Below are 23973 nucleotides of genomic sequence, written 5' to 3'. Positions count from 1 at the left end.
AAATTTATGAGAGTTTAGGAAAAGTAAATTATGATATATTTTTTTACTATTTTGTAATTCATTATTGATTTGGAATTATATATCAGTTTAGTTTTTTTTTTTTTTTGACAAATATCAGTTTAGTTTGTGTTGAGTTTTTTGTTTTTTGTTTTCTCTTGTGATAATGATAAGAAGGATATTTTAAGAGTTTAAAATAATTATTTTTTTATTATAAAATTCTGAATACTTATAATTTATTTTGTCAACGAAATTTTTCTGAGATTATGGGATTTAGAGAAGATTAATACGCCTAACAAAACCTTCTTACTATAAATTCTAGGACAATTTTATCCCTATCAAACGAGCTTATATATGAACTGAAGAAACTGAACCCTTAAATTGACGACCAAAAAACAGGAAAATAAAATGAAACTTGTGTAAAATTATTAGACTTTGATGAACAACAACAACTAGAAGAAAAAGTTTTAAAACTAATCGCTGTAATGATTTCAACGTTTTATACTTTTATTCCCCCATTATGTGACGTATTATTAACTCCACTAGCCTCTCTACAAAGTACAAACAGATTCAACTCAGAATGGCATTTGAGACGAATAATAAAATATGGAAAATTACAATTCCCAGTTCCAGAAATATACAGAGAAACCATAAAATTACACCAACATTTTCAATTCAGTCTTTTTTTGGTTAGCCGGATATTTTGTACCGAATCCAAGATTATGGTACACCTTTTTACGCCAATAATTTCCCAAACAAAAAATCTGGTGCATGGCCATGGACCAATATCCCCTCCGATCGAGATCATTGGTACCATAATTTACAAAATTTAGTTCTCGACATCTGAGAGTGTCTATGAATCAATCAACCTCGAATCCTATCGAACATGGGATGGTCCAGCAATTCTCTAGCGGAAGGGCGACGAATAGGATCACGATCCATCATTGTCTGTTTCAAAAACATGTTAAATTTTTTCACTTAACTGCTGCGTTATAATGCTCGGGACTGCCATGGAAACACAGAAGTAGGAAAGCAACTTACGTACCTTAAGCAGTGTCTGTAACTGTAACGAATGGCCAGGAAGGAGAGGAAGTTTGCCTTCTTTGATATTAAGGGACTGGTTTCTTGATTCTGTAAGAGGAGATCCTCTAATCAGCTCATATACCGTGACACCTAAAGAGAAGATATCGACCTTGTCAAGGTGCTCATAGTCTTCGTTTAGTATTTCTTGAGGCATGTAACGTGCATCTCCTTCTTCTACTGGTAAGGTTTTGTCCAATCGCGTGGCACAACCAAAGTCACCGAGCTTGCAAACACCGTTCTTGATGTATATGTTGTCTGGTTTTACATCTAAATGAGCTATTCCTTTCTCATGAATAAACTGTAATGCTTTAGCTATCTGTAAGAGACATAGTACAATGATATGTGGATAAGAATTCTCAGTTATTAAGCTTCTCTCTATATACTTGATTTTACATGAAAGTTAAGTAAGTGTTTACCTGATGCATTATCACCAAGATTTCTCTTTCTGAGACCTTAAGAGAAGATTTCTTGGACAAGCTGTGATCACAGAGTTCCAGCTGAATGTACAATTGTTCATTTTCAAACCACGAGTTGTAGTATCCTACTACATTTTCATGAAACCCTACAAACAAAATATGATAGAAACGGCTTAAGGCTACACTGATCTTAGCTTGCAATCAGGGACGAAACGAGAGACTGTACTGATTACTGACCTAGAGCAGCAAGAGCTTGGACTTCCATCATAGCTTTACGTCTGCAAAAACTCGATAATGGTTACTTGAACAAAATGGTCCAAACAAGATGAACTATTTTTTTAAGCAGATATGTGTCTTTCTCTTACTAAGAAAACTACAGAAAATATATACCTCTCTGAATCTAGATGCAACTTTCTTGTGCTGTGTTTCACAGCATATAGGCAACCATCAATTCTCTTCAAAACCTTAAATACACGACTGAAATTTCCAACACCAATTTGCTGGAGAAACCAAATCAAATTACGTAAGAAGAAGCAACATAATTCCAAGTTAAAAGACCACCTTTCGCTTACCTGAATTTCATGAAAGTCCGTGAGATATCTTGACAAGCCATCCCCAGTTATACTTGCAGGGAGAAAACCTGCATAACAGCAGTATATTTTACTGAAGAAGCGTTTCAGGAAATTCTTGAGTAAGAAATCTAGGGACAAGAAACTTACTTGCACATTTTGATCTCTGATATCCGAAAGGATCAGTAGCAGACTCAGACTGATTCATCACATACGGATTCTTGAGGCAAGGGGGAGGCATAGCCCGACACCGCAGAGCAACTGCGGTCTTTGAAACATATCCAGTCCTCTCTGTTTGATTAGCTTGGAGTTTATCCATCATGACCTCATCTGTGTCAGTATCATCATTCTCTTGTTCATCTACTCTATTTTTAGAAGAACAGGTAGAATTCGAAGGATTCAATGTGAAACTTTCTGCAATTAACACAGATTTTATTATCTGAGTTATAGAAAAAGAACACCTCACCAAAACATCAAATTACTAGATAACAACACTGTGAATCTCAAAGCAAAAAAGACTTGAATGTTGGATAGTTGTTTAAAACAGGAGGTCAAACATAACTCAAGTAAGAATTGTATCACAAAACACTCTTCTGAAACCTATATACCTTCGTCCCATGTAAAGGCCTTATTTATATTCATGCTAAAAAACACAATTAAGGATTAACTTCAAACTCTCTGAATCGACAGTGGCTACTCATTCTAGATAAAGATATCTTTGGAACAAACAGTAAAAGAAAAGCTTACCCTGGCGACATCTTTTGCTTTTAACTGTATTTAGTTTAACAGGAGACCTAGGACAAGGAGAATGATCCTACAAACAAAAATGAAAAAAAGAGAGAGAAACTTTAAATTTGAGACATTGGTGAAACAAAAATCAAAGAAAAAAGTCAAGAGCTTTCTCTCAATTTCACCTGGCTGATCTCTAAACCACTCATCAAGTTCTGATTGTCCGGTGTTATATAATCAGGTGTGCTGCAAAATAAATCACAAAACGAATCATTAGTAGCTGAGATTTCACAAATCAAAAGGCAATCATCTTCTAAACCAAACATAAATCTATCGAAACTGCTAAATAGATTTTTTTTTTTTTTTTTCAGATCTTGAAAAATTGTAATACTAACCAATCCCAAAGATGCTACTCTACCCAGAAGATAACGCGATAGATCTCAACTTATTAGATATATAAATATAAAGCTAAGATTTTACCAGAAGAAGTCTTGGCTAAGAATAAAGTCCTTCTCTGGGCAATTGGTATCAGCATCAGCCGAACCCAACTGATTCCGAAGCTCCGACGAGTCCGCCGATGACGGAACATTCGACGGCGGAAGATTTTCGAAAGAAATCTTCGACAACTGACCAAAGTGAAGAAGAGAGTGTCGCTCCAATGTCCCTTCCATCTTACGAACCTTCTTCGTTCTTCTCGTTCCTAGGGTTTTACTCTTCGCCAACAGTGTTCTTCCTCCTTTCTTCTCGAACATGACGATGAAATTAATTTTATTTTTGGGTAAAAGAAAAAAATAAGTGAAATAAATAATTAGATTCAAAATTTGCGCGCTCGAGTCTTTTAGTGTTTCGAGCTAAAATTTGGAAGTAGTCATCTGCATCGACGACTACGGTACACTTCGTATGTAATTGATTTAGGACCGTTCGATCTTATGGATACTAGTGTTTTGTTACAGATAAAGTAGAGAGGTGCAGTGGATCTTCTGTAGAGCGTGTCATGTAAGCTTTGGTGTGTCTTTAATAATAATATTTTTTTCTATAATAGCACTAGCACTTTGGCCTTTGGGTATGATGCAGTGTATGTAAATAAATATTCAACTTTTTAAAGAAATAATCAATGTTTTAAATGTATTTCCAAATAGTAGTATTTTTATGTTAATTAATTTTAAAAAGTTGTATTTATTTATTGGTCAACCAATTAAAAAATTATCATATACTTCAAAGACAACAAAAAAAAGATATTAACTCTCCTTGTGATTAAAGAAGACCAATAATTTATATATTAATATTTACATTATGTCAATGAAAAGTAAATATATTTTCATATTCTAGCCATGGGGCTAGAATGTGAAACTGATGAATTATTAGGTTAATTTCTGATTAACTACAAACTGTGGGGGTATCAAAAACAAATTCTAAAAAGTTTATTGCATTGGGTCCATCAAAGCCCAATTCAGTAAAACAAACTGATAAAGTGATAAAGTAAACACATACTTCTCTCGGCAACGCCACCAGCGAGATTTTGAATGCTGACGGCGAATGTGGCGGCGAAGTAACTTACCGGTGACTATCTCGTATCCCATGTGAATTGTTTGCTTTCTTATTTCTTCTTCTAGGAATTTTTTTTTATTTGTTTATCCATGTTGGATTTTCAGGGGAATTTAGATTCCGATCAAAGCATATCAGGTAAGGATTGCTTTCTGTTCATATGAAAAATTTCGCTTTCGAATCTTATGTGTTTTTTTTTTTTTTTTTTTTTTTGTGTCTAAAGAGTGATTCTCAAGTTGTTGTTTGGTCTTTTAGAGGAAGAAGACGAAGAAGAGCACATCAATGTTAGTTCGAAAGAAATTGACATGTGGCCAAGTGAGAATGCCAAGGAAGAGGTATAATGTTCAATCTCTAACTGTTGATTCGTTAACCTCTTGTGTTAAGCTGTCTATGAACTCTCGAGAATTTGTCTTTTGAAGATGGCATGATGAGAGGTTATCTTCATCATAATCTCCTTAATGAGTTTCTTAGGTTGTATTGAGTATTGACACACTGTTTTGCTCTTACTTGAGAAATAACATGGGAACTTTTGATTTTGGTGATTTTTTATCAATAGAATGGTTGTGGGATTGAGTAGTTTTTGAGTAGGAGCTATAGGGAATTTTATTGTAGTTTTTGACCATAGCTTGGCTTCAATATTTTAGGGGGGATTACTACTTCAAACAAAGCTCGAAAAACTCATAGGTAATATGTATATCCAGTTTGTGGTCAGCATCTTATAAATTACATTTAGGGAAGTGTTTTCACAAAGAACTTCTGTGGTGTTTCCAGGTTGTGGTGAACAAAACAATTATGCTAGGAAAACCGGTGTTGTATCTCTGGAAGCAACTGTGAGTCCGTTTTAAAATTCTTTTGTGCAGCTTCTTGCTCCTAAGAAAAATGGATTCAAATTGTGATGGGAGATTTTTATTCTTTAGATACGGAAGATATCATCCTCTCTTGAGGATGACGACGTTGATGTTCCTGATTCCCCTGAGGAGAGTTATCTTGCTTCTTCCATAAGAGCATGCGTACCTGCTCAGAAAAATGGTTCAGATGATGAGGTTACCATCTAATCTTCAACTTCTTTGGGTTCTTTTCATGACTTCCGAATCTGAAGTCTATTTGTGCATCTTGAAAAGTTCTTTATTTTTCGTAATGATGATTATTGTTGCCTTCAGATTCAACATGACGACGAACAAGTGGCAACGTGGTCCACTATAAGTAAAGAAACCAAGTCACTAATCCATTTGAATGGTAACGCTCCAGTCTCATCATCCCATCTATCTGGATTCAGAGCCAAGAGAAGTAGTAAAGGTACTGTTTCATTCAAAACTCTGGTATCTTTACCGTAGAAGTTAAAGAATGGGCACCACGAATTAAAACTTTAAGAAACAGATCGTGTGTGCATAAACTTCTGAAATTTCTGAGTTAGGTTTCTAATGTCTCCACAGTTATCAAAGATCATCTGAGGCCAAAATTTTCGTTTCACTCACATACTCCTGGAGAAACGTCATCCAAGATAAGTGATATGGCTGAAAATTTTGAGCCTACTGCTTATCAGGCCATAGAAGAGGATCCAATTGCTGAATGTCCCAACGGTTTTGATGAAGCATCAGAAAGCAGACAAGGTATTTCTGTTGCTGCGTCAAGAGAGGTTCTGCATGGGTTCACTGAGGTTGCTATACCAAAGCTTTTAGACATTCCTCCACATAAGATTAGACTGATCAAAAGAACCTCTAAACTGGTAGTTTTGCTTATTCAGTGGATTAGCAATTGATTTGCTACTTTGCTCAGTTCTTTGTTTCATTTGTTGGCCTTCTTTCTGTTCCAGTACAGCAGACATGAAAGAAAATCTCATAAGGAAAGCTCATCGAACATTCAAGATAGTGATACTGATGACGAGCTACCTGGACCCATGGATTGTGGATCATCAAGCGATGATGAGGTTTTGCTTTCTTCCTTTCTCGTGATTTGGGTAATTTTCATCTCCTCAGCCCACAATCAAATCCAAATAATAGTGTTTTGTTGCATAGCCTAGTTATCAAACCCCAGTGCCAAACATTTCCAACCAGAAGAAACAATTTGTTGGAGACCGGTTTGATGAAGCAATAAAAGCTTCCTCTTTTAGCAAGGAAGGTCTCTTGTTCGGTTCACCTAAATTATCAGGGTAATAACTCTCAACACCTTCTAGGCACCACGCTTAAAACCACACAAATGACTTAACATCAAAACCTGTTTCTTGCATCAATTTACAGTGGCTCTAGTCTATATGGGAAGCTACAACAGATAATGAAACAAGAAAAAGAGACGGAAATGGAAATCACGAAGAAATTGCAGGGGGGAATTGGACAACCAGGTAAACCTGCTTTGTAACCCCCATATAAACAAATCTAGTTCGTACTTGCGTATATCTCATTTCCCATTTCCCTACTCAGATGCGTCAAGTTATGTTGATGTAAAAATCATGTCAAGACACTTGGAGGGAAAGCTTGTTATTGACCTTTCTGGGGTTTCTCCCTCCATCTCTTTTTCACACATCAAATTAAACAGCTTCTTTGAATATCTATCAATCAGATTATAGGCACTAATTGAGTCATTTGTGTTTGTAGGACTCCCTATTGCTCAAGAACACACAAGCCCTTGCGGCCAAGGAGACAGAAACAAGAGTTCTCTTTAGTACAAAAGTTTGTGCGGATGTTGATATCGAAATAGGGAATTGTATCCGACATCTATTAACATCTGTTAGATTAACCTGTTTGAATAAAACGACGTTTGAACTCGAAATCCCAAATTACTTCGATCTCTAATCCCTAATTTCACAAACCCAAAAAAATATCCAAACCACTTCAGTCTCTAATCCCTAATTCTCTAAATAAACATGAAACTCTGTTTTCGATTTGATGCCGAAAATAAAAAACAAGGGTGTGATTACGTTTGTAGGAGAAAGAGTTGAAGATCCACCGCGAGACAAATCCACAGTGGGAAGATCTCGAAAACAGGGTTTTGTGTTTATTTAGAGAATTAGGGATTAGAGAGTGAAGTGATTTGGGGATTTTTTTTGGTTTGTGAAATTAGGGATTAGAGATCGAAGTAATTTGGGGATTTAGAGTTCAAGCATCGTTTTATTCTAATGGTTTTATCTAACAGATGTTAACGGTGTTAACGGAGCTTAGTTGCTCTGTTACCCAATTTTGCGAGATGTGTATTTTGGCGTTTTTAGAAAAGTTTGATGTTTAATTAGAATTGGCAACACAAATAGATGATTTAAATGACCTTAGGGAATGTTCAAGATTTAATTGGCGTTTTTGGGTAAGTTTATGATTTAATTGACATTTTTCCCAATGAAAAAATGTAGAAAATTATAATTTTTTAAAATCAGAGGTTGATTTTTGGAGTGAGATATCATGTTTTCTTTTGTGGTTTTTAAAGGCGTAATTAAATTTTTGTATATATATACACATCTTAGAGAGTCTCTAGTTTGACGAAAACAAAAATCACACATCTTCATGACCTTTTCTTCTTGTTCCAAGCCAGCAAGTTAGGCTAGGCATGATGCTCTCGACCCGACGGGAAAATAGATACAGCATCGTAATACTGTGTTTGTTACCCTTGCGAGTAGAATGAATACACTGTACCCTATGTATATATAGTTAGAAAAGGAAACAAATTAAGAGATATATATAAACAAATTATATATATATTAGCCGACGTTATTGAAAAAGAAACCTTGGCCTCTGGCATCCAATTTTGGGAAAAGATTAAGGGTATATATTTATAATATCTATTAAGTTTATTCCTAATAAAAATTATATACTTTTATAAATTAAATAAGAAGATGGGCTTATACTTTATATGTTACAAGTTTAAAACTTAAATATATAGGCTAATCTACAATCTGGTTTTAAACATGAGCTTATACCATGTTAATTAATTAATTAATTAAAAAGAAATCAGACAAACTAGTCAAACAGTAAGAATTACAATAGATTTTTGCCAGCTTTCTTTTCGTCGTTAATCCTAATTTTTTGATTCTAATGTAAATTGTAAAATAATACAGTGGCTAACTTTTCTGTCAACGTTTTTTTTCATCAAATTGTTTTTGTCAAAGTGTCAAAGTAAAATCAATTAATGGTTTAATTTCTATTTCTATTTACTTTGTTTTGGTTAGATGTTTTTCACCCCAATATTTTTTAGAATCGCAAGTAAATCGTAATTGGTAATCTTATTATTAATAGAAAGTTTGGTTAAGAACTATTTGTTTCAATTTGTTTGTTTGTTTTATTTACTTTTATTATAATGATAATGGGGTTTATTTTTGTAGACATTTTTGTTTTGGTTAAACCCAACCATTTTATTTTTCATCGCTTGTGGTATTCGTTAACCTTCGCACGACAATATATATATATCTTAATAATAAATTTCCTTATTAATGTGACCGTTGTGAATATAGATTTCCATTTTTTCCTTTTAAACCTCTAAATTTTAATTAGCTCTAAACAGAGCTGTTTAACGAATTAATGGTTCAGCATTCTTCCTTGCTTGAGAGAGAAAGAAGACATCAAAACTCTCTCTTTTCTTTTTTCTCGCTGCCTCTTCATTCTTCAAAACCCTAAACCAAAAAATAAAATCTAACTTTCATTATCATATATAATAACCATTAACCAAAGCAAAAAAAAAAAAAAAAAACAACATCTGTTTTCTCTCTTCTCAACCTAAAAAAGAGGCTATGCCAATTTCATACGAAGAGACTCGCTGATGATCCATGCAGACGTTGAAATAAGCCGATCATCGAAGCGGGGAGGATTAGAGTCACCTGAGAGATCCGGAACATTCGGAAACGTTGCCTCCACCGACTCCTGCTTCGAAGGATGCTGTGGTTGATGACGCCTAAGAGACCAGCCACTCTAATTTCTAAGTAAGTTAGCGTACGTGGAAGCTTCTACGAGTCTTTCTCTCCCCTTTCTTTAATTAAACCCTAGATTCGATTCCCTGCTTCTGCTTTGATTGCTTTTGTTTATTATCAACTTACAGTAATTAGGGTTTTGTTATAGGTATACGGAAGGAAGATATAGCCGCGCAAGATCCAGATCATCTGCTCTCCTCCGATCCATCCATTGATGTAAGCCTATTCCTCAATTGCTTCTTTTTTTTTTGCTTTGTTTTGTTGTTGATATGGTTTTCCGTTTTGATTGTCTTTTGTTGATTCGATTGCTCAATTGCTTCTGCTTTTTTTTTTTTTTTTGGTTCATATTGAAGGTTTGCATGAAAGGATTTTTTACAGTTTTGGGAAACAGAGAGAATTACACAGTCTCTCGCTGATGATTTGCTTTCACCAAATTAGTAGAAGAGCCTTCGATAATGTAAGTTTCTAATTTTGATGTATGATCTAATAATCTATCTCTAACTACCCTAATTAATCAATGTTGATATCTTTCAATTCGATTGAGTTTTTTTTTTTTTTTGTGTGTGTGTTTAACGTACGTGATTAATCATCTTCTTTTCTTTTTATCAGCTTACAAGTTAAGATGATCTTTCTGAAAGCATTCTCGGAGCCCAACAATAATGAAGAGTATATATATTTCTCTACCTGAATCATGAGGATTTAGTTTATGTTGAACTGAGTGAACGTTTCCATCTGTCTGCAGTTTGGAAATCTTCCATATGGTTTTATTAGTGCTAGCTAACACAAAATATCATCTCTTAGGATTCTTCACTCAACGACGTGGAAAGCGAAAGCGGCAAGGAATAAAGTCACCCCGTGTTTCTTCAATCACGCACGACTAATGATTCTGTTAATCAGATGAAAATATCAATGTCTCGTATATATCACAAAGCAGAGGAAGGTATTGCTTTCTTTAATTTCCCTTTTCTCTATTTTTTTTAACCTTTTTAATTATTGATTTTTTTCCAAACAAAAAAAGAAAGTTTTTTTCTCGTCTCGTTCTCAGATTTTTAAATTAAATTTAAAGAATACTATATTTAAGTAATTGTTTTTAAAATATTTTTTTTTTTAAAAGTTTTCAAACTTGAGTGTTACATTTAAATGGGTTGAAAACAAACTGGATTCTGCATCCCGTCCCATCCTACGGGTCTGTAAGTTTGGTGTTGTGAGTTCAACATATTTATACGTATTTTATTATAAATCGTTTTAAAAAAATTGTTTTTAAACTTAAGTAAGTTATGGTAGGCAAAAAAAGAATATTTAGAACCTAAATACTTAGAATGATAAAATAAAATAAAAATCTTGTTGCAATAAAATTGTTTTTTCCCAATAATAAATTTGAATATGAAATTGTTGTTTAGTGTAATAACAACTATAACTGTAATGATAATACAAAAATAACAACTATTACTGTAATGATAATACAATAATTGTTGAATACAAGGAGATTTTTGTTTAATAAACAAAAAAATTAGATACTTAGTTTATGTTGTACCACAGGAACAAATTATCTCTTGATTCCCAAGGAAGGTGGACTCTTTACGTGCGTCCCAGGGAAAAAAATATATCAAAATGTTCCTCTTTTGTATTGCAAAAGAAAAGGCATATAACTTTGGTGTATATATTTGGGTTTATCGAGGAGCTTTACATGCAAAAACAAGTCTATCATCTATATATACATGGATTGCTTACACATAGTGTTCAAGTTATTGCCAAACTGGAAGCGTGAGGCAGAAGTAAAAAAGCTCGGTAAGATTAATAGTATTATAGGTTTTGATTTTCAGTAATATCTTCCTAGATTGACTTCAAGTAAGAATAGAACAGGATGCGTGGTTTCACATTATTCTGATTTTTGTTTTCCAAATTCTTCATTGCAGGTTACAAGGTTCATGGCGATCCTTTCTCAACCAACACAAGGCGTGTCCTCGCTGTTCTCCATGAGAAAGGACTCTCTTACGAACCCATTACCGTCAAATTGCAAACCGGTGAACACAAAAGTGAACATTTCCTCGCTCTCAACGTAAGTACTTATATCACATAATTGAAATATCGTTATTTCAAGGTGAGACTACACAACTGTAGAGTGTAGATAGATTACTTGTCACTCAAATCTAGGTTATATGCTCCAGTTCCACTATGCCTATATATATCGATCATGTTCTGAAGTTTTAATCCTTGTATAGATCGAATGATCAACACATAAATGAATTTGTTATATAGCAAGGTTTTGATTCTCGCCTAGGGCTTAACTTTTACCACTGGTGTTATTGATGCAGCCATTTGGTCAAGTCCCCGTTTTTGAAGATAGAAATGTTAAGCTGTCCGGTGAATTTAGTCTTACACACTAATCAACAACAACCTGACCAAATTTTTTTGTATTTAGCTAATAGATTTTGAGTTTTTCCTTCTAGAGTCTCGGGCCATCACACAATACATCGCATATGTTCATAGCCCAAGAGGCACACAGCTTTTGAATCTTCAAAGCCACGAGACAATGGCAATACTGACAATGTGTATGGAAATCGAAGCTCATCAGTTTGATCCACCCGCATCGAAACTCACTTGGGAACAAGTCATTAAGCCTCTCTACGGTCTAGAGACTGACCATACGGTTGTCAAAGAGAACGAGGCTAATCTAGAGAAGGTTCTAAATGTCTACGAGAAACGACTCCAAGAATCTAGATTCTTGGCTTGTAATAGCTTTACTTTGGTTGATCTCCATCACCTACCAAATATACAATACCTTTTGGGAACTCCAACGAAAAGATTGTTCGAAAATCGACCTAAAGTCCATAAGTGGGTGGATGAGATTACGAGTAGAGAGGCTTGGAAGATGGCTTGCGATCAAGAGAAATCTTGGTTTAATAAGCAGAGGAGGAACTAAATAAAAGCAGAAGTGAAATTTGTGTGTCAGTGTGTTTGGGTCCTTTGTAAGCTTGTGCTACGCAGTTGAATCTTTGTTAAGATGCTTCATTGCTTTGTGTTTGGTTTGTAAATATGTTTGATGTAGTATATAAATAAAGAACAAAAAAGCATCGTTTATGAGAGAATATGGATTTGAAATTAAAATACACACAACAAACCAAAAGATAAACATGCACTTTTTCATAATTAAACTTTTGCAAATTTCGGTGAACAAATTCTCAAATTCATGTTTAAATGGTAATATCTCTTTTGGTCTCCTATTAGAGAAATCGATCGTACTTAGTAGAATAATTAGTAACCATTGGTTAGTTACTTTATATAATTTAGCCACCAATTTGATTCAACATGATTGATATTTTATTGACCCCTAGTTTGGATACTGTCGAAAGTGTGAAAGGGAGATTATTAGCTTCATTTAATGTTTTTTTTTTTTTTTTGCATAATCTTTCATCCTTCTAGAGAGTGAAATATTTCGTGAGACATCGACGACAAATCTTCCACCCAACGATCCAAATAATCTGAACATCCAACGATCAACGTGAACTCAAACTTTGACTAGTAGATGAATGAATGACTACTCTTGTGGTCGTTATCATGTGGTGGTTGTTTTTTTCTCTCATTATAATGTTTTTATAATTCATATGAACGTCATACTAAACTTGAACCAATAGAAACGGCGAATCATACACTACTCAGCTTGACTTTTTAAATAATCCTCTTTAACAAATTCAGAGTATTCAAGCTTGGTGGCGCCGAGGATTTCGTTTTGTTTTTGTTTATTCACTAAGTTACTCTGTTTCGGTTGTATAAATAAACTCCCCCGTTCGTTGATTTATTTTCATCAAACATAAAGATCTCTCTACTACTACTCTAATACATCTCTAACAACACCAAAAACAGCATTTAACATGTCAGGAATCAAAGTTTTCGGCCACCCTGCTTCCACAGCCACGAGAAGAGTTCTCATCGCCTTGCACGAGAAGAATCTCGACTTTGAGTTCGTTCATATCGAGCTCAAAGATGGTGAACACAAGAAAGAGCCTTTCATCCTCCGCAACGTGAGTACATATTATACTGTCAGGAATTTAGATGCTGTACTACTGAGTCTTGGTCTGAACTTCTTGAATATTGTTTTTGCAGCCTTTTGGCAAAGTTCCAGCCTTTGAAGATGGAGACTTCAAGCTTTTTGGTAAATCAGCAAAACATTTAAACTTTAGTAGACCTAATCTATTTTAGGAACTTGGTTCGGTTATGGTTATTCAATTTTGGTTAAGTCTCTCAAATTATGTTTTTGATTATTGCAATTAAAGAAACCGTCTGAAACATCTCTTACCTTCTTTTTTTTGGTTGGGCAGAATCAAGAGCAATTACTCAATACATAGCACATAATTTCGCAGACAAAGGAAACAACCTTCTCTCAGCCGGCAAGGACATGGCGATCGTAGCCATGGGAATAGAAATCGAATCGCATGAGTTTGACCCAGTTGGCTCAAAGCTTGTGTGGGAGCAAGTCCTCAAGCCGTTGTACGGTATGACCACAGACAAAGCCGTCGTTGAAGAAGAGGAGGCTAAGTTAGCCAAAGTCCTCGATGTTTACGAATACAGGCTTGGTGGGTCTAAGTATTTGGCTGCTGATCACTTTACTTTGGTCGATCTTCACACCATCCCTGTGATTCAATACTTGCTTGGTACTCCAAGTAAGAAATTCTTCGACGAGCGTACACATGTCAGTGCTTGGGTTGCTGACATCACTTCTAGGCCTTCCGCTCAGAAGGTTCTCTAAGTGAAATCCAACTGTTAATCAGCAGGGATTAATAAAAGTGGCGATGACCTGATTGCCCAATTCTCATAAACTCTGTGTTTCTTTTTGTGTGTGTTTTCCCTTTTCGTGTGTACTCTGTTTTTCTTTGCTACCGAGTGATTGGTTTGAATGTAACCTTCAATATTCAATAAAAGAGTCTTTAATGAATAAAAAAAAATATCTTCGTTATCTTAAAATTAAGCTACTAATTTAGTAGTGTTGATCTCATTCTTGAATATTGACTTTTTTATTCTTCCAATTCTTGAAAGTTGACTTGAGACTTCCTTTTTTTTGCATTGTAAAGGTAGAAATAGACCGTTGACTTTTAAATATGAAGGTGTATTTTAAAGCTTCATATTCAGACAAAGACACTTCTGCTACTCATCAAGTTACTAATCCCATTCGTTAATCGATTCCAAACCTTCTGTGATGATGGCAAGCTTCAGTCAAATGACAAAGAAAGGAAAGCAGACCTCCGAACGCGCTGCACAGTCCACGATGTTAATTATCTTTTTGGCGTAACTGGCACCAGTAAAAAAGTTCATAGATAATAATATTGAAAGAGGTTGGAAGTTGAATATACTTTTCCGGAATAAAACAGAGCAACATATACAAAACTAAGCGTTTGTACAAAGTTAGGGTTTTTTTTTCTTTTTTTAGAAGCGTATAATAAGAAAATTGAATGGCTGTGGTTACAGCTCCGTCGCTAAACCGCCACTTACTCCCTTACTCCGCCGCGTCTCGAACCCTAATTCGATGGCTACCCTTTTCAATTCTCGCCGGAATTGGGATTTCCATCTCCTTGTTTTCGCTTCCTCTGCTTCTCCGTCTCCGTCGTAAAACTGCTGGGTACAAGATTTATCGGTACCCTTACTCCACATACATACAAGGCGTGTCCTCGCCGTTCTCCACGAGCGAACGAGAAAGGTCTCTCTTACGATCCCATCACCGTCGAGTCCAAAGCCGCTGACTATTAGAAGCCACGTTTAACGTTTTCGCCTCTCTACTTGGATTACTTGTTCTTTACAAATTTAGGTCTTAACTAGAGTTTCTGTCTAAACTCTTTATTAATTTAGAGATGAATTATCACCTACTAATTAGTTAGTTACTTGTATATCAAGTTTGTTACATCTTAGGTCTTTTAGTTTAACAGTGTGTTTATTGAATTATTGATGTAACCATTTGGTCAATCCCAGTATTCATACACTTACGACTAATTAATCTGATTGAGTTTGATCCACTCGCATCAATATTCAATACTGATCTGGGAGCAATCCATTAAGCGAATGAAACCAAATAAGGCGAAGCTAAAAGAAAGTTCTAGATAAACGACTCAAAAAAGTATAGCTTATTGGCTAGTAATAGCTTCACATTGGCTGATCTTCTCGACTCAACGATCCAATTTGATCTAACGAGCCACATGAACCCAACAACGTCAGTCAAACTTTGCTTAGTAGATACAAGACTTTTCTTGTGGTCTTTATCACGCAATGGATAATATTTTTCCTCATATTGTATTTTATTATTATTTATACTATGGCTCTGTCAAAGTTTTAAACCAATAGAAACAGCGAATCATACATTACTCAGCTTGACTTTGAATAATCCTCTTCTTTACAAATTAAGAGTATTCAAGCTTGGTGGCGCCGAGCTATGTTTTTTGTTTTTGTTTATTCACTAAGTTACTCTATTCTAGCTGTATAAATACACTGCCCCATCTGTCTATTTCTTTCATCAACCACAAAGATCTCTCTACTCTTACTTTAAATACATCTCTAAGAACACAAAAAACAGCGCATACACTAATGGCAGGAATCAAAGTTTTCGGTCACCCAGCTTCCACAGCCACGAGAAGAGTTCTCATCGCCCTACACGAGAAGAATCTCGACTTTGAGTTCGTTCATATCGAGCTTAAAGATGGTGAACACAAGAAAGAGCCTTTCATCCATCGCAACGTGAGTAACATACTGTATACTATTGTCATAACAAAAAGATTGTTTCTTTTATAAGATGCTGAAAATCTTGAATATTGTTTTTGCAGCCTTTTGGCAAAGTTCCAGCCTTTGAAGATGGAGACTTCAAGCTTTTTGGTAAATCAGCAAAACACTTTAACTTTAGGCCTTATCTAAATATCTATTACGAACTTGGTTCGGTTATGGTTATCCATGTTGAAATCAGTGTTTTAGAGGTTTTAACCAAATTAATTTCGGTTCGGTTATGGTTATTCAATCTTGGTTAAATCTTTCAAATTATGTTTTTTGATTCTTGCGTTTAAAGAAACCGTCTGAAACACTCAAAATGTTTTTTTCTTGCGCAGAATCAAGAGCAATTACTCAATACATAGCACATAATTTCGCAGACAAAGGAACCGACCTTCTCACAGCTGGCAAGGGCATGGCGTTCATAGCCATGGGAATAGAAATCGAAAAAAATGAGTTTGACCCAGTTGGTTCAAAGCTTGTTTGGGAGCAAGTCCTCAAGCCGTTGTACGGTATGACCACAGACAAAGCCGTTGTTGAAGAAGAAGAGGCTAAGTTAGCCAAAGTCCTCGATGTTTACGAACACAGGCTTGGTGAGTCTAAGTATTTGGCTGCTGACCACTTCACTTTGGTCGATCTTCACATCATCCCTGTGATTCAGTACTTGCTTGGTACTCCAACTAAGAAACTCTTCGACGAGCGTACACATGTCAGTGCTTGGGTTGCTGACATCACTTCTAGGCCTTCTGCTCAGAAGGTTCTCTAAATGAGTCAAACTTTTAACCACAAGGTCGAATAAACATGGCGATAAGCTCATTGCCCAAATTCTCATAAACTCTCTTTTTTACTTTTGTGTGTGTTTCCTCTGTTTTTATTTTCGTGTGTACTCTGTTTTGCTCTGCTACGGAGTGATTGGTTTGAATGTAACCTTCAATAAAAGAGTCTTTGATGAATAATAAAAAAGTAATTTGTTATCTTAAAGTTAAGCTACTATATTTAGTGTTGGTCTCATTCGTAGTGTTGACTTTTATACTTCCAATTCTTGAAAGTTGACTTGAGACTGCAATTTTGTCAAGTAAGAATTTTACTGTTGACTTTAAATGCTTCTTAATCTATTGAAGGGCTTAGTTTTCAAATTAGTTAGAGTTTTAAGTTCCATATTGAGACAATAACACATTTTATAAGAATATTACTACACCAACTCCAAACTAGTTCTGCTTCTCATCAATCACTAATCTTAAGACAAACTCCAAATAGTTCTGCTACTTATTAATCACTAATATTCTTCGCTTTCTTAAATCGATTCCAAACCTTATGTGACAATGTCAAGCTTCAAAGTCAACAATCTTTTTTTTTTTTTTTTGATTTTGGGGTGTAATTTGCACCCAAAAAAAAAAGTTGATGGATAATATTCGAAGAAGCTGGAATTAGTTATTATTTCCCGAAATAAAACATAGAGAAAACAAAATAAAGGAAGCGTTTTTAGGATAAAAGTTTGGGGTTTTTTTTCTTTTCTGGGAAGCGCAGAAGAAAATTGAATGGCTGTGGCTACAGCTCCGTCGCTAAACCGCCATTTCCTACGCCGCGTCTCGAACCCTTACTCGAGAGTGAAGAAACGAAGACCATGGCTAACTCCAGGAGACTCTACCCTTTTTTATTCTCGCCGGAATTGGGATTCCCATCTCCTTGTTTTCGCCTCCTCTTCTTCTCCGTCTCCGTCGTCTTCGCCTTCATCTCCAAATTCTCCGACGGATGATCTCACTGCTGAGTCGTGCGTCAACACTGGTCTTGATCTCTTTAAGAGAGGACGGGTAAGTTCTAAATTCGAATTGTGTGTTCTTAGGGTGCATATGTTTCAGTCGCTTTCGTGTGTTCTATGGCTTGACCTTGTATGATTTTGTGATATGGGTATACCTTAATTTAATGAAAGTTAGTTACTTTATGTTGAGGAATAACCTAAGTTTAGACAATACTGTATGTTGGATACTTTCTTTCAGGTCAAAGATGGTCTTGTTAAGTTTGAGACGGCACTGAGTTTGAATCCAAATTCTATCGAGTCACAAGCTGCTTACTATAACAAAGCGTGTTGTCATGCTTACCTGTAAGAACCTCTAACCATGTACCGATGGAAACTACCTTATAATCAATGATTTGGAAGATCCTGATGAGATTCTTTTCTCTTTTGTTTCATCCCTATTGTTTATCTTCTTGAGGTAGGGGTGAAGGAAAAAAAGCTGCTGATTGTTTGAGAATTGCGTTGAGAGATTATAACCTAAAGTTTGCCACGATTCTTAACGATCCTGACTTAGCATCCTTTCGTGCATTACCCGAGTTTAAGGAGCTGCAAGAAGAGGTCTTGTACTCTCTCTCTTTTTGTATATCTTGTTCTTATCCCAAGAAGAATTTTCTCATTGGCAAAAAAGCTTCTTCCGATTGTTTCAGACTAGGTTAGGCGGGGAAGATATTGGCAATAGTTTCCGGAGAGATCTAAAACTTATAAGTGAAGTACGAGCACCGTTTCGTGGTGTTAGAAAGTTCTTTTATTTTGCATTTGCAGCAGCAGCAGGTATCTCAACGTTCTTTACCGTACCAAGACTGATTCAGGCATTTAAAGGCGGTGATGGTGCTCCAGATCTTCTGGAAACTACGGGAAATGCTGCAATTAACATTGGCGGTGAGTCATAAACACAACTTGAATCTTAAAATCCATTTTTTTTGCTCTGTTATGTGAGTAAGCTTTCGGAACAGCAATGTACAGGTATTGTTGTTCTGGTTTCATTATTCCTTTGGGAAAACAAGAAAGAGGAAGAACAAATGGTTCAAATAAATCGAGACGAAACTCTTTCCCGGCTGCCTCTACGTCTGTCAACCAACCGAGTTGTTGAACTTGTGCAGCTAAGGGATACAGTTCGACCGGTGAGTCTTTTATCTCTCTTTGCTGCCTTTAAGTGTTAATCAGCCTTCGAGTTTCTGAATCGGTTAGGTGATTGACACTGTTGTTAGGTTATTCTGGCGGGGAAAAAAGAGACTGTTACACTCGCGATGCAAAAAGCAGATAGGTTCAGAACTGAGCTCCTAAGAAGAGGTGTTCTCTTGGTTCCTGTGGTATTCGGTGAACGTAAAACACCGGTAACCGGAAAAAAAGGCTTTGGGGCTTCTTCAAAGGCAGCTACATCTCTTCCTTCAATTGGGGTAACGAAAAGATTTTGTGTTGGAACAAAAACAAACAAATATTCAACTTCATTCTCATTGTGGTATAGCAATGAATTTTCTTTACTTAATAGGAAGATTTTGATTCACGGGCTCAATCAGTAGTAGCACAATCGAAGCTGAAAGGTGAAATCAGGTTCAAGGCCGAGACTGTTTCGCCTGGTGAATGGGAAAGGTCGAAACTTTCCTCATCGCCTATTTGCTGATCAAAGTTTGATAGAAAAGAGTGGAAAACTTTGTTTTTGAGTATTAAAGGTCGTCTCTGGTTTTGTTTGGTTCAGGTGGATAAGAGATCAACAGACATCTGAAGGAGTTGACCCAGGTGATGATGTGTACATTATACTGCGGTTAGATGGTCGAGTCCGCAGATCGGGTAGAGTAAGTTTTATCTAAAACCCTAACCTCTCTTGGTTTCTCATGTTCAAAAATGGTTCCTTCAGGGTTCTTGAATGATGAATACTTTTGGTTATTGGTCGATATATATATGCATTGGTTTTGATGCGGTTTTGTGGATCTTAGATGTAAGAAAGAAAAAAAAAACTCTTCTTTTTCAGGGGATGCCGGACTGGGCAGAGATATCGCAGGAGTTGCCGCCGATGGATGACATGCTCAGTAAGTTAGAAAGATGAAGCTTTCTTACGTATCGTATCTTCCTAAAAGTAAAAAACCTAGAAGAGACTAGCGAGAGCTCGTAGGAGAAGAAAAGGCCTGTACTTTTTGTTGGTGTTCACAAGTCCACATGAGATTGATACTTGTATTTATATATGTGAACAACAGTTTCTACATATTTTAAAAAGAAACTATTTTGTATCATTTCGGTAACTTCTCTCTTAATTGAGTCACTGATGAACGAATTACATGTAGGTTTAAGCTTAAACCTATTGATTTTCTTTTTGTTTTAATGATCTTTTTATGCACGAGCGGGTCCATTTGAACTAAAGATGTCATATGATACGTATGAAACGCGTTGATTCGGTGAGACAGAAAAATTGGGATATATGAATTGCAATTATAATTTTTTTACTTCTATCAACAATTTATATTATTAAAGGTTCGGTAAACCAAACCGGAGGAAATTACACTAATAATTTTCTAATGCATGATTTATTTAGAAAGTGCCAGTCTAATTCTCGATTATTTTAGTTAAAAATGGGGGTTAGGTTTTTTCTTTGTTTTTGTTGGGATAACGATGTCCCAACTCGTTTTTATGGTTGTTGAGAAGGGAAAACGAATCAAGGTTTTCGTCGGTTCAATATTCGTATTTTATTTCTTTACAAAGCGAACCATGATGACTTTGAATACATATACGTATTTAGAATTCAGTTGTTAAATAGTTGGTGCTTAATACTAAGTAGACTCTTCGTTATAGTAGACATAGTATAAAAAAAAACTAAATGATCTTGTTTGACTTATGATCGATGTTTAGTGAATGATAATAACAAAAATCAGATAGTGAATACTCAATTATCTAAAAGAGAAGTAAGAGTAATTGTGCATCCAAATATGAATGAAGAAAACAATTATGCCCCTTTATGTCATCTAGATTCAGTGCTTTCAGATCATTAAAAAAAAAATGTTGATTATGAAAGATTATGAAAAGTCAAATGGATAATGAGAAAAGATTTGAACTCTCAAATATATCAAATCGTTTTGGCTCAATTGGTGTCGGACTGTCGGTTTTAACAAATATTCAACCACTCCCAACAATTCTCCATTACTTAATCATAATCTGCACAATCTTTTCTAATTTCATTGTCAAGTGGCATTTCTGCTAATATCGCCAAATACCTAAATAATAATATTATTTTCAAATACTTATATTTCATCTACACAAAGTTATTTCTCCAAATCGAACCTCGTTGAAAAAAGAAAAAAAAACGTTACTAGCATTTCGATTAAAAAACATTTTCCTCATTCTATGCTTTCTTTCTTAAAAAAAACCTTATATAATAAGAAGACAAAAAGAAAAAAGAAAGCTTCAACCACTAACAAAAACCAAAAACTGAGTCCACGCCACCATGTATATATAAGCATTAACTTAAGCAAGAATGAGATAACACAATAGAAGAATCCCAAAAAACGAAGAAAGACCAAAAAAATGGCCAAATCTTTTACCCTTATGATACTCATCTTCTTCATCGTGATGATAATCTCTTCACCTCCGATCCAAGCCGGCTTCACCAATGACCTCGACGGTCTAGAGTGGGCAACGAGCGGAGTCCATGGCTCAGGCTGTCACGGTTCAATAGCAGAGTGTATCGGGGCAGAGGAAGAAGAAATGGATTCAGAGATCAATAGAAGAATATTAGCGACCACAAAATACATAAGCTATCAGTCGTTGAGACGGAACAGCGTGCCTTGTTCTAGAAGAGGTGCGTCTTATTACAATTGTCAGAACGGAGCTCAAGCTAATCCTTACAGTCGTGGTTGCAGCGCAATTGCTCGTTGCAGGAGTTAAAACTCTACAAAACAATGATACAAAAACTATATATCTTCTTGATTTATATGTTTTCTTTAATTTATCCTCATAGGTTGTATTTTGGATTTGAATGTGAATAATGCTGGGTTTTATAGGATCCATGAAGTGTTTTTAATATTTAATATAATCTTTAAAAATATTCATGTCTTCGCAAAATATTATATCAAAGATTTGTATACTAGTAAAGACCTATGCTTTAATCAAACCGGGTTGATTTGTATATGCCTTGAAGTGTTTGATTCGAATTAAATCTTCCAATATTCATTCGTGCATGTCTCTCTTTCTGTATAATAGTTTAGACCTATGTTTTTATCAAACCGGTTTCGTTTGTACGTATAACCTCACCAGTAAAGTCAAACCGGTTTAACATGATTAAGCACACAAGTGACCAACTCTCAACCTAACCCCTTAACAACAACTCTCAACTCTCGGCGCGTTTGCTGGAATTATATACGTTGGCGAATTTGTTTTTTAAAATCAGTATTTACATATACTGTATATTGGTTTTGAACCAAATCAAAATTAACCATTATTGAGTTGAACCGAACCTATCGTAAGAAATTGGTTTCATCCATGATAGCAATGTTTTTTTGTTTTCTTCAAAGGTTTCAGAAATTGAAAAATGGTTAAATGTGAATCCATTATTATTTATGGACTTGGGAACCTGAAAGAAACAAGAAAACCAACATAAGAGTGTTTAAGTTAAACAAAGGAACGCGTGATACGTTTCTGAAACTGGTTCACCAAATTCCCCAACATTTCTAAATATTAATCCATGCCAGACATTATTTATTAAAACAACCCAAGAATTTGGTTCTTCTTGTCTACGTAATAGTTTGTTTGTTTTGTCAATCATTTGCTATCTACAAAGAGATACATTTTTTTTTTTTTGGAAATCCAGCTTTTATAACGAGGAGAAAATTATCTTAATAATAAAATATAGTTGAACTGTCCGTAAGGACCATAACCAACATCAGTTAAATAAATATTTATTTTCTAGCAAATTGAATTGCATAGACTGATAGACGCTATAAAACTAGTGTTTTCGGAATCATCAGAACAATCGCTTTCGTCAGTTAACATTGTTACATGTATTCATCGCAGCAACATTCTATTTCCACATTTTCAGTCACCATTATAATTCCTTTTCTTATGACTTGTTGGATTTGAATGGGCCGAGTCTTAAAGGGAAACCACACTAATTATGAGCAACTCATTACTCTAGTGGAGATGGTCTTAGACTCTATCTATCTATCAAATCATAGAAATAAATCGCGGAAAACACGTTTAAAAGGGGTTATTGGTTCTATGATTTTAGTGGATTTGTAAATCCAAACAAAAATCATGTGTTATTCAATCATAAATTTTAAAATACTTATCAAATTTATGTGTTATTGGTTCTATGATTTACAAATACTTGTTAAAATCCCATGTTATTCATTTAATGATTTGTTTTTAGATTTCAAAATCCACATTATGTTTTTAATGTATTTTAATGGATTTGAAAGTGTAAAATAGAAGAATTCAAATCCAAGGATAAAACATGTTATTTCAAAATCTATGTGTTTTGATTTTTAGAATTTACAATTCCATATGGATTTAGAAATCACCTAAATAATGGAAATAAGAACATATGAATTTTGAAATAATATGTTTTATCCTTGGATTTGAATTCTTCTATTTTACACTTTCAAATTCATTCAAATCTATTCAAATCCATTTAAAACATAATTTGGATTTAGAAATCCAAAAACAAATCAATAAATAAATAACATGAGATTTTAACAAGTATTTGTAAATCATATAACCAATAACACATAATTTTGATAAGTATTTTAAAATCAATGATTGAATAACACATGATTTTTGTTTAGATTTCCAAATCCATTAAAATCATAGAACCAATAACCCTACCTAAGTTTTATTCCACTAGAAAAGACCCCACTTAGAATTTCAATAAGTATGTCCGAAAATTTGCCAAAGGCAGTGACGGAGGACCAAAGTAGCCTTTCTTCCCCAAGAACATTGCAATACAAGGACGAACCAGGCGATGATCAAAGCCATCAGAAACAAGGCACACAAAAGATTCATGTTACAGCCCGAGTCTCCTCCGGCGTATCCTTTTTCATCATTATTCAAGACGATTCTTGTAAAATAATCTAACGAAGAAAGCACAATTCAAAGTGAGAGAGAGATATTACTCTTGAGACCTACTTCGCTCAATCAAGGGATTAGAATAATCTCTTGTTTTGATGAATTTAATTGAATCAACACAATGAAGGATTGAGAAAAATCTCTTTTTGTTAATGAACAAAA

General features: G+C 35.0%; 6 protein-coding genes and 1 pseudogene across 27 annotated transcripts; 6 read left to right on the top strand and 1 right to left on the bottom strand.

The window, feature by feature from the left end:
* Nucleotides 1-563: 563 nt before the first annotated feature.
* On the bottom strand, nucleotides 564-3598 carry LOC104738790 (wee1-like protein kinase). Of its 2 annotated transcripts, none has more exons than XM_010458998.3 (10): nucleotides 3275-3598; nucleotides 2980-3040; nucleotides 2813-2879; nucleotides 2216-2479; nucleotides 2069-2136; nucleotides 1887-1996; nucleotides 1734-1774; nucleotides 1497-1642; nucleotides 1043-1396; nucleotides 564-945 (listed from the first exon to the last, which is right to left on the bottom strand). In XM_010458998.3, exons 1-10 carry the CDS (start codon nucleotides 3544-3546, stop codon nucleotides 862-864), a joined length of 1467 nt encoding a protein of 488 aa, XP_010457300.1. In that variant the 5' UTR covers nucleotides 3547-3598; the 3' UTR covers nucleotides 564-861. The 2 variants fall into 2 exon arrangements, with proteins under 2 accessions (XP_010457300.1, XP_087341423.1); XM_087485297.1 differs by having other exon boundaries at nucleotides 2216-2395; nucleotides 3275-3589.
* A 651-nt stretch (nucleotides 3599-4249) lies between these two features.
* On the top strand, nucleotides 4250-7276 carry LOC104738788 (uncharacterized). 16 transcript variants are annotated; one of them, XM_010458994.2, is made up of 13 exons: nucleotides 4255-4354; nucleotides 4447-4477; nucleotides 4595-4674; nucleotides 4984-5023; nucleotides 5111-5169; nucleotides 5257-5382; nucleotides 5500-5635; nucleotides 5773-6065; nucleotides 6153-6266; nucleotides 6355-6488; nucleotides 6577-6677; nucleotides 6757-6830; nucleotides 6931-7272. In XM_010458994.2, exons 1-13 carry the CDS (start codon nucleotides 4331-4333, stop codon nucleotides 7126-7128), a joined length of 1410 nt encoding a protein of 469 aa, XP_010457296.2. In that variant the 5' UTR covers nucleotides 4255-4330; the 3' UTR covers nucleotides 7129-7272. The 16 variants fall into 16 exon arrangements, 7 of the variants coding, with proteins under 7 accessions (XP_087341419.1, XP_019090918.2, XP_010457296.2 ...); XM_010458996.2 differs by having other exon boundaries at nucleotides 4260-4354; nucleotides 5773-5996; nucleotides 6931-7273; XR_015580400.1 differs by having other exon boundaries at nucleotides 4263-4354; nucleotides 5773-5949; nucleotides 6931-7105.
* Nucleotides 7277-10763: 3487 nt separating this feature from the next.
* Nucleotides 10764-12313, top strand: LOC104738787 (glutathione S-transferase F4). Of its 2 annotated transcripts, XM_010458991.3 has the most exons (4): nucleotides 10764-11012; nucleotides 11141-11283; nucleotides 11540-11588; nucleotides 11675-12313. In XM_010458991.3, the coding sequence occupies exons 1-4, from the start codon at nucleotides 10943-10945 to the stop codon at nucleotides 12145-12147; spliced, it is 735 nt and encodes a 244-aa protein (XP_010457293.1). In that variant the 5' UTR covers nucleotides 10764-10942; the 3' UTR covers nucleotides 12148-12313. The 2 variants fall into 2 exon arrangements, with proteins under 2 accessions (XP_010457293.1, XP_010457294.1); XM_010458992.2 differs by lacking the exon at nucleotides 11540-11588 and having other exon boundaries at nucleotides 11677-12313.
* Nucleotides 12314-12734: 421 nt separating this feature from the next.
* LOC104738785 (glutathione S-transferase F6-like) lies at nucleotides 12735-14167 on the top strand. The gene is made up of 3 exons (XM_010458990.3): nucleotides 12735-13246; nucleotides 13329-13377; nucleotides 13544-14167. The coding sequence occupies exons 1-3, from the start codon at nucleotides 13097-13099 to the stop codon at nucleotides 13969-13971; spliced, it is 627 nt and encodes a 208-aa protein (XP_010457292.2). The 5' UTR covers nucleotides 12735-13096; the 3' UTR covers nucleotides 13972-14167.
* Nucleotides 14168-15549: 1382 nt separating this feature from the next.
* Nucleotides 15550-16949, top strand: LOC104738784 (glutathione S-transferase F6). Its single transcript, XM_010458989.3, has 3 exons — nucleotides 15550-15944; nucleotides 16031-16079; nucleotides 16307-16949. The coding sequence occupies exons 1-3, from the start codon at nucleotides 15795-15797 to the stop codon at nucleotides 16732-16734; spliced, it is 627 nt and encodes a 208-aa protein (XP_010457291.2). The 5' UTR covers nucleotides 15550-15794; the 3' UTR covers nucleotides 16735-16949.
* A 343-nt stretch (nucleotides 16950-17292) lies between these two features.
* LOC104738783 (protein LOW PSII ACCUMULATION 1, chloroplastic) lies at nucleotides 17293-19991 on the top strand. Of its 4 annotated transcripts, none has more exons than XM_087485290.1 (9): nucleotides 17293-17779; nucleotides 17966-18069; nucleotides 18182-18321; nucleotides 18411-18642; nucleotides 18717-18884; nucleotides 18972-19160; nucleotides 19253-19353; nucleotides 19460-19556; nucleotides 19733-19991. In XM_087485290.1, exons 4-9 carry the CDS (start codon nucleotides 18589-18591, stop codon nucleotides 19805-19807), a joined length of 684 nt encoding a protein of 227 aa, XP_087341416.1. In that variant the 5' UTR covers nucleotides 17293-17779; nucleotides 17966-18069; nucleotides 18182-18321; nucleotides 18411-18588; the 3' UTR covers nucleotides 19808-19991. The 4 variants fall into 4 exon arrangements, with proteins under 4 accessions (XP_087341416.1, XP_010457290.1, XP_087341414.1 ...); XM_010458988.3 differs by having other exon boundaries at nucleotides 17296-17779; nucleotides 18186-18321; nucleotides 18727-18884; XM_087485288.1 differs by having other exon boundaries at nucleotides 17386-17779; nucleotides 18727-18884.
* A 1168-nt stretch (nucleotides 19992-21159) lies between these two features.
* Nucleotides 21160-21796, top strand: LOC104738782 (protein RALF-like 1 pseudogene; annotated as a pseudogene). The gene has a single exon (XR_015580392.1). The product of XR_015580392.1 is annotated as a protein RALF-like 1 pseudogene (transcript).
* The last annotated feature ends 2177 nt before the right edge of the window (nucleotides 21797-23973 follow it).

Source organism: Camelina sativa, chromosome 14 (assembly GCF_030686135.1).
Source record: "Camelina sativa cultivar CO46 ecotype springtype chromosome 14, ASM3068613v1".
In the NCBI taxonomy this organism is placed as follows: Eukaryota; Viridiplantae; Streptophyta; class Magnoliopsida; order Brassicales; family Brassicaceae; genus Camelina; species Camelina sativa.
The sequence above is the reverse complement of the archived record's forward strand: the minus strand, read 5'-3'. Positions and strand labels throughout refer to the sequence as shown.

Coding starts and splice junctions, on each gene's coding strand:
- LOC104738790 (XM_010458998.3), bottom strand. CDS start 3,546: ATGTTCGAGAAGAAAGGAGGAAGAACACTGTTGGCGAAGAGTAAAACC. Junction 2,880..2,979: donor GTGGTTTAGAGATCAGCCAG/GTGAAATTGAGA, acceptor TTTTGTTTGTAG/GATCATTCTCCTTGTCCTAG. Junction 1,997..2,068: donor CGGACTTTCATGAAATTCAG/GTAAGCGAAAGG, acceptor TGGTTTCTCCAG/CAAATTGGTGTTGGAAATTT.
- LOC104738788 (XM_010458994.2), top strand. CDS start 4,331: ATGTGGCGGCGAAGTAACTTACCG. Junction 4,478..4,594: donor TTCCGATCAAAGCATATCAG/GTAAGGATTGCT, acceptor TTGGTCTTTTAG/AGGAAGAAGACGAAGAAGAG. Junction 5,024..5,110: donor AAAGCTCGAAAAACTCATAG/GTAATATGTATA, acceptor TGGTGTTTCCAG/GTTGTGGTGAACAAAACAAT.
- LOC104738787 (XM_010458991.3), top strand. CDS start 10,943: ATGGATTGCTTACACATAGTGTTCAAGTTATTGCCAAACTGGAAGCGT. Junction 11,013..11,140: donor GGCAGAAGTAAAAAAGCTCG/GTAAGATTAATA, acceptor TCTTCATTGCAG/GTTACAAGGTTCATGGCGAT. Junction 11,284..11,539: donor AACATTTCCTCGCTCTCAAC/GTAAGTACTTAT, acceptor TTATTGATGCAG/CCATTTGGTCAAGTCCCCGT.
- LOC104738785 (XM_010458990.3), top strand. CDS start 13,097: ATGTCAGGAATCAAAGTTTTCGGCCACCCTGCTTCCACAGCCACGAGA. Junction 13,247..13,328: donor AGCCTTTCATCCTCCGCAAC/GTGAGTACATAT, acceptor TTGTTTTTGCAG/CCTTTTGGCAAAGTTCCAGC. Junction 13,378..13,543: donor TGGAGACTTCAAGCTTTTTG/GTAAATCAGCAA, acceptor TTGGTTGGGCAG/AATCAAGAGCAATTACTCAA.
- LOC104738784 (XM_010458989.3), top strand. CDS start 15,795: ATGGCAGGAATCAAAGTTTTCGGTCACCCAGCTTCCACAGCCACGAGA. Junction 15,945..16,030: donor AGCCTTTCATCCATCGCAAC/GTGAGTAACATA, acceptor TTGTTTTTGCAG/CCTTTTGGCAAAGTTCCAGC. Junction 16,080..16,306: donor TGGAGACTTCAAGCTTTTTG/GTAAATCAGCAA, acceptor TTTCTTGCGCAG/AATCAAGAGCAATTACTCAA.
- LOC104738783 (XM_010458988.3), top strand. CDS start 17,507: ATGGCTGTGGCTACAGCTCCGTCGCTAAACCGCCATTTCCTACGCCGC. Junction 17,780..17,965: donor ATCTCTTTAAGAGAGGACGG/GTAAGTTCTAAA, acceptor ACTTTCTTTCAG/GTCAAAGATGGTCTTGTTAA. Junction 18,070..18,185: donor GCGTGTTGTCATGCTTACCT/GTAAGAACCTCT, acceptor TTCTTGAGGTAG/GGGTGAAGGAAAAAAAGCTG.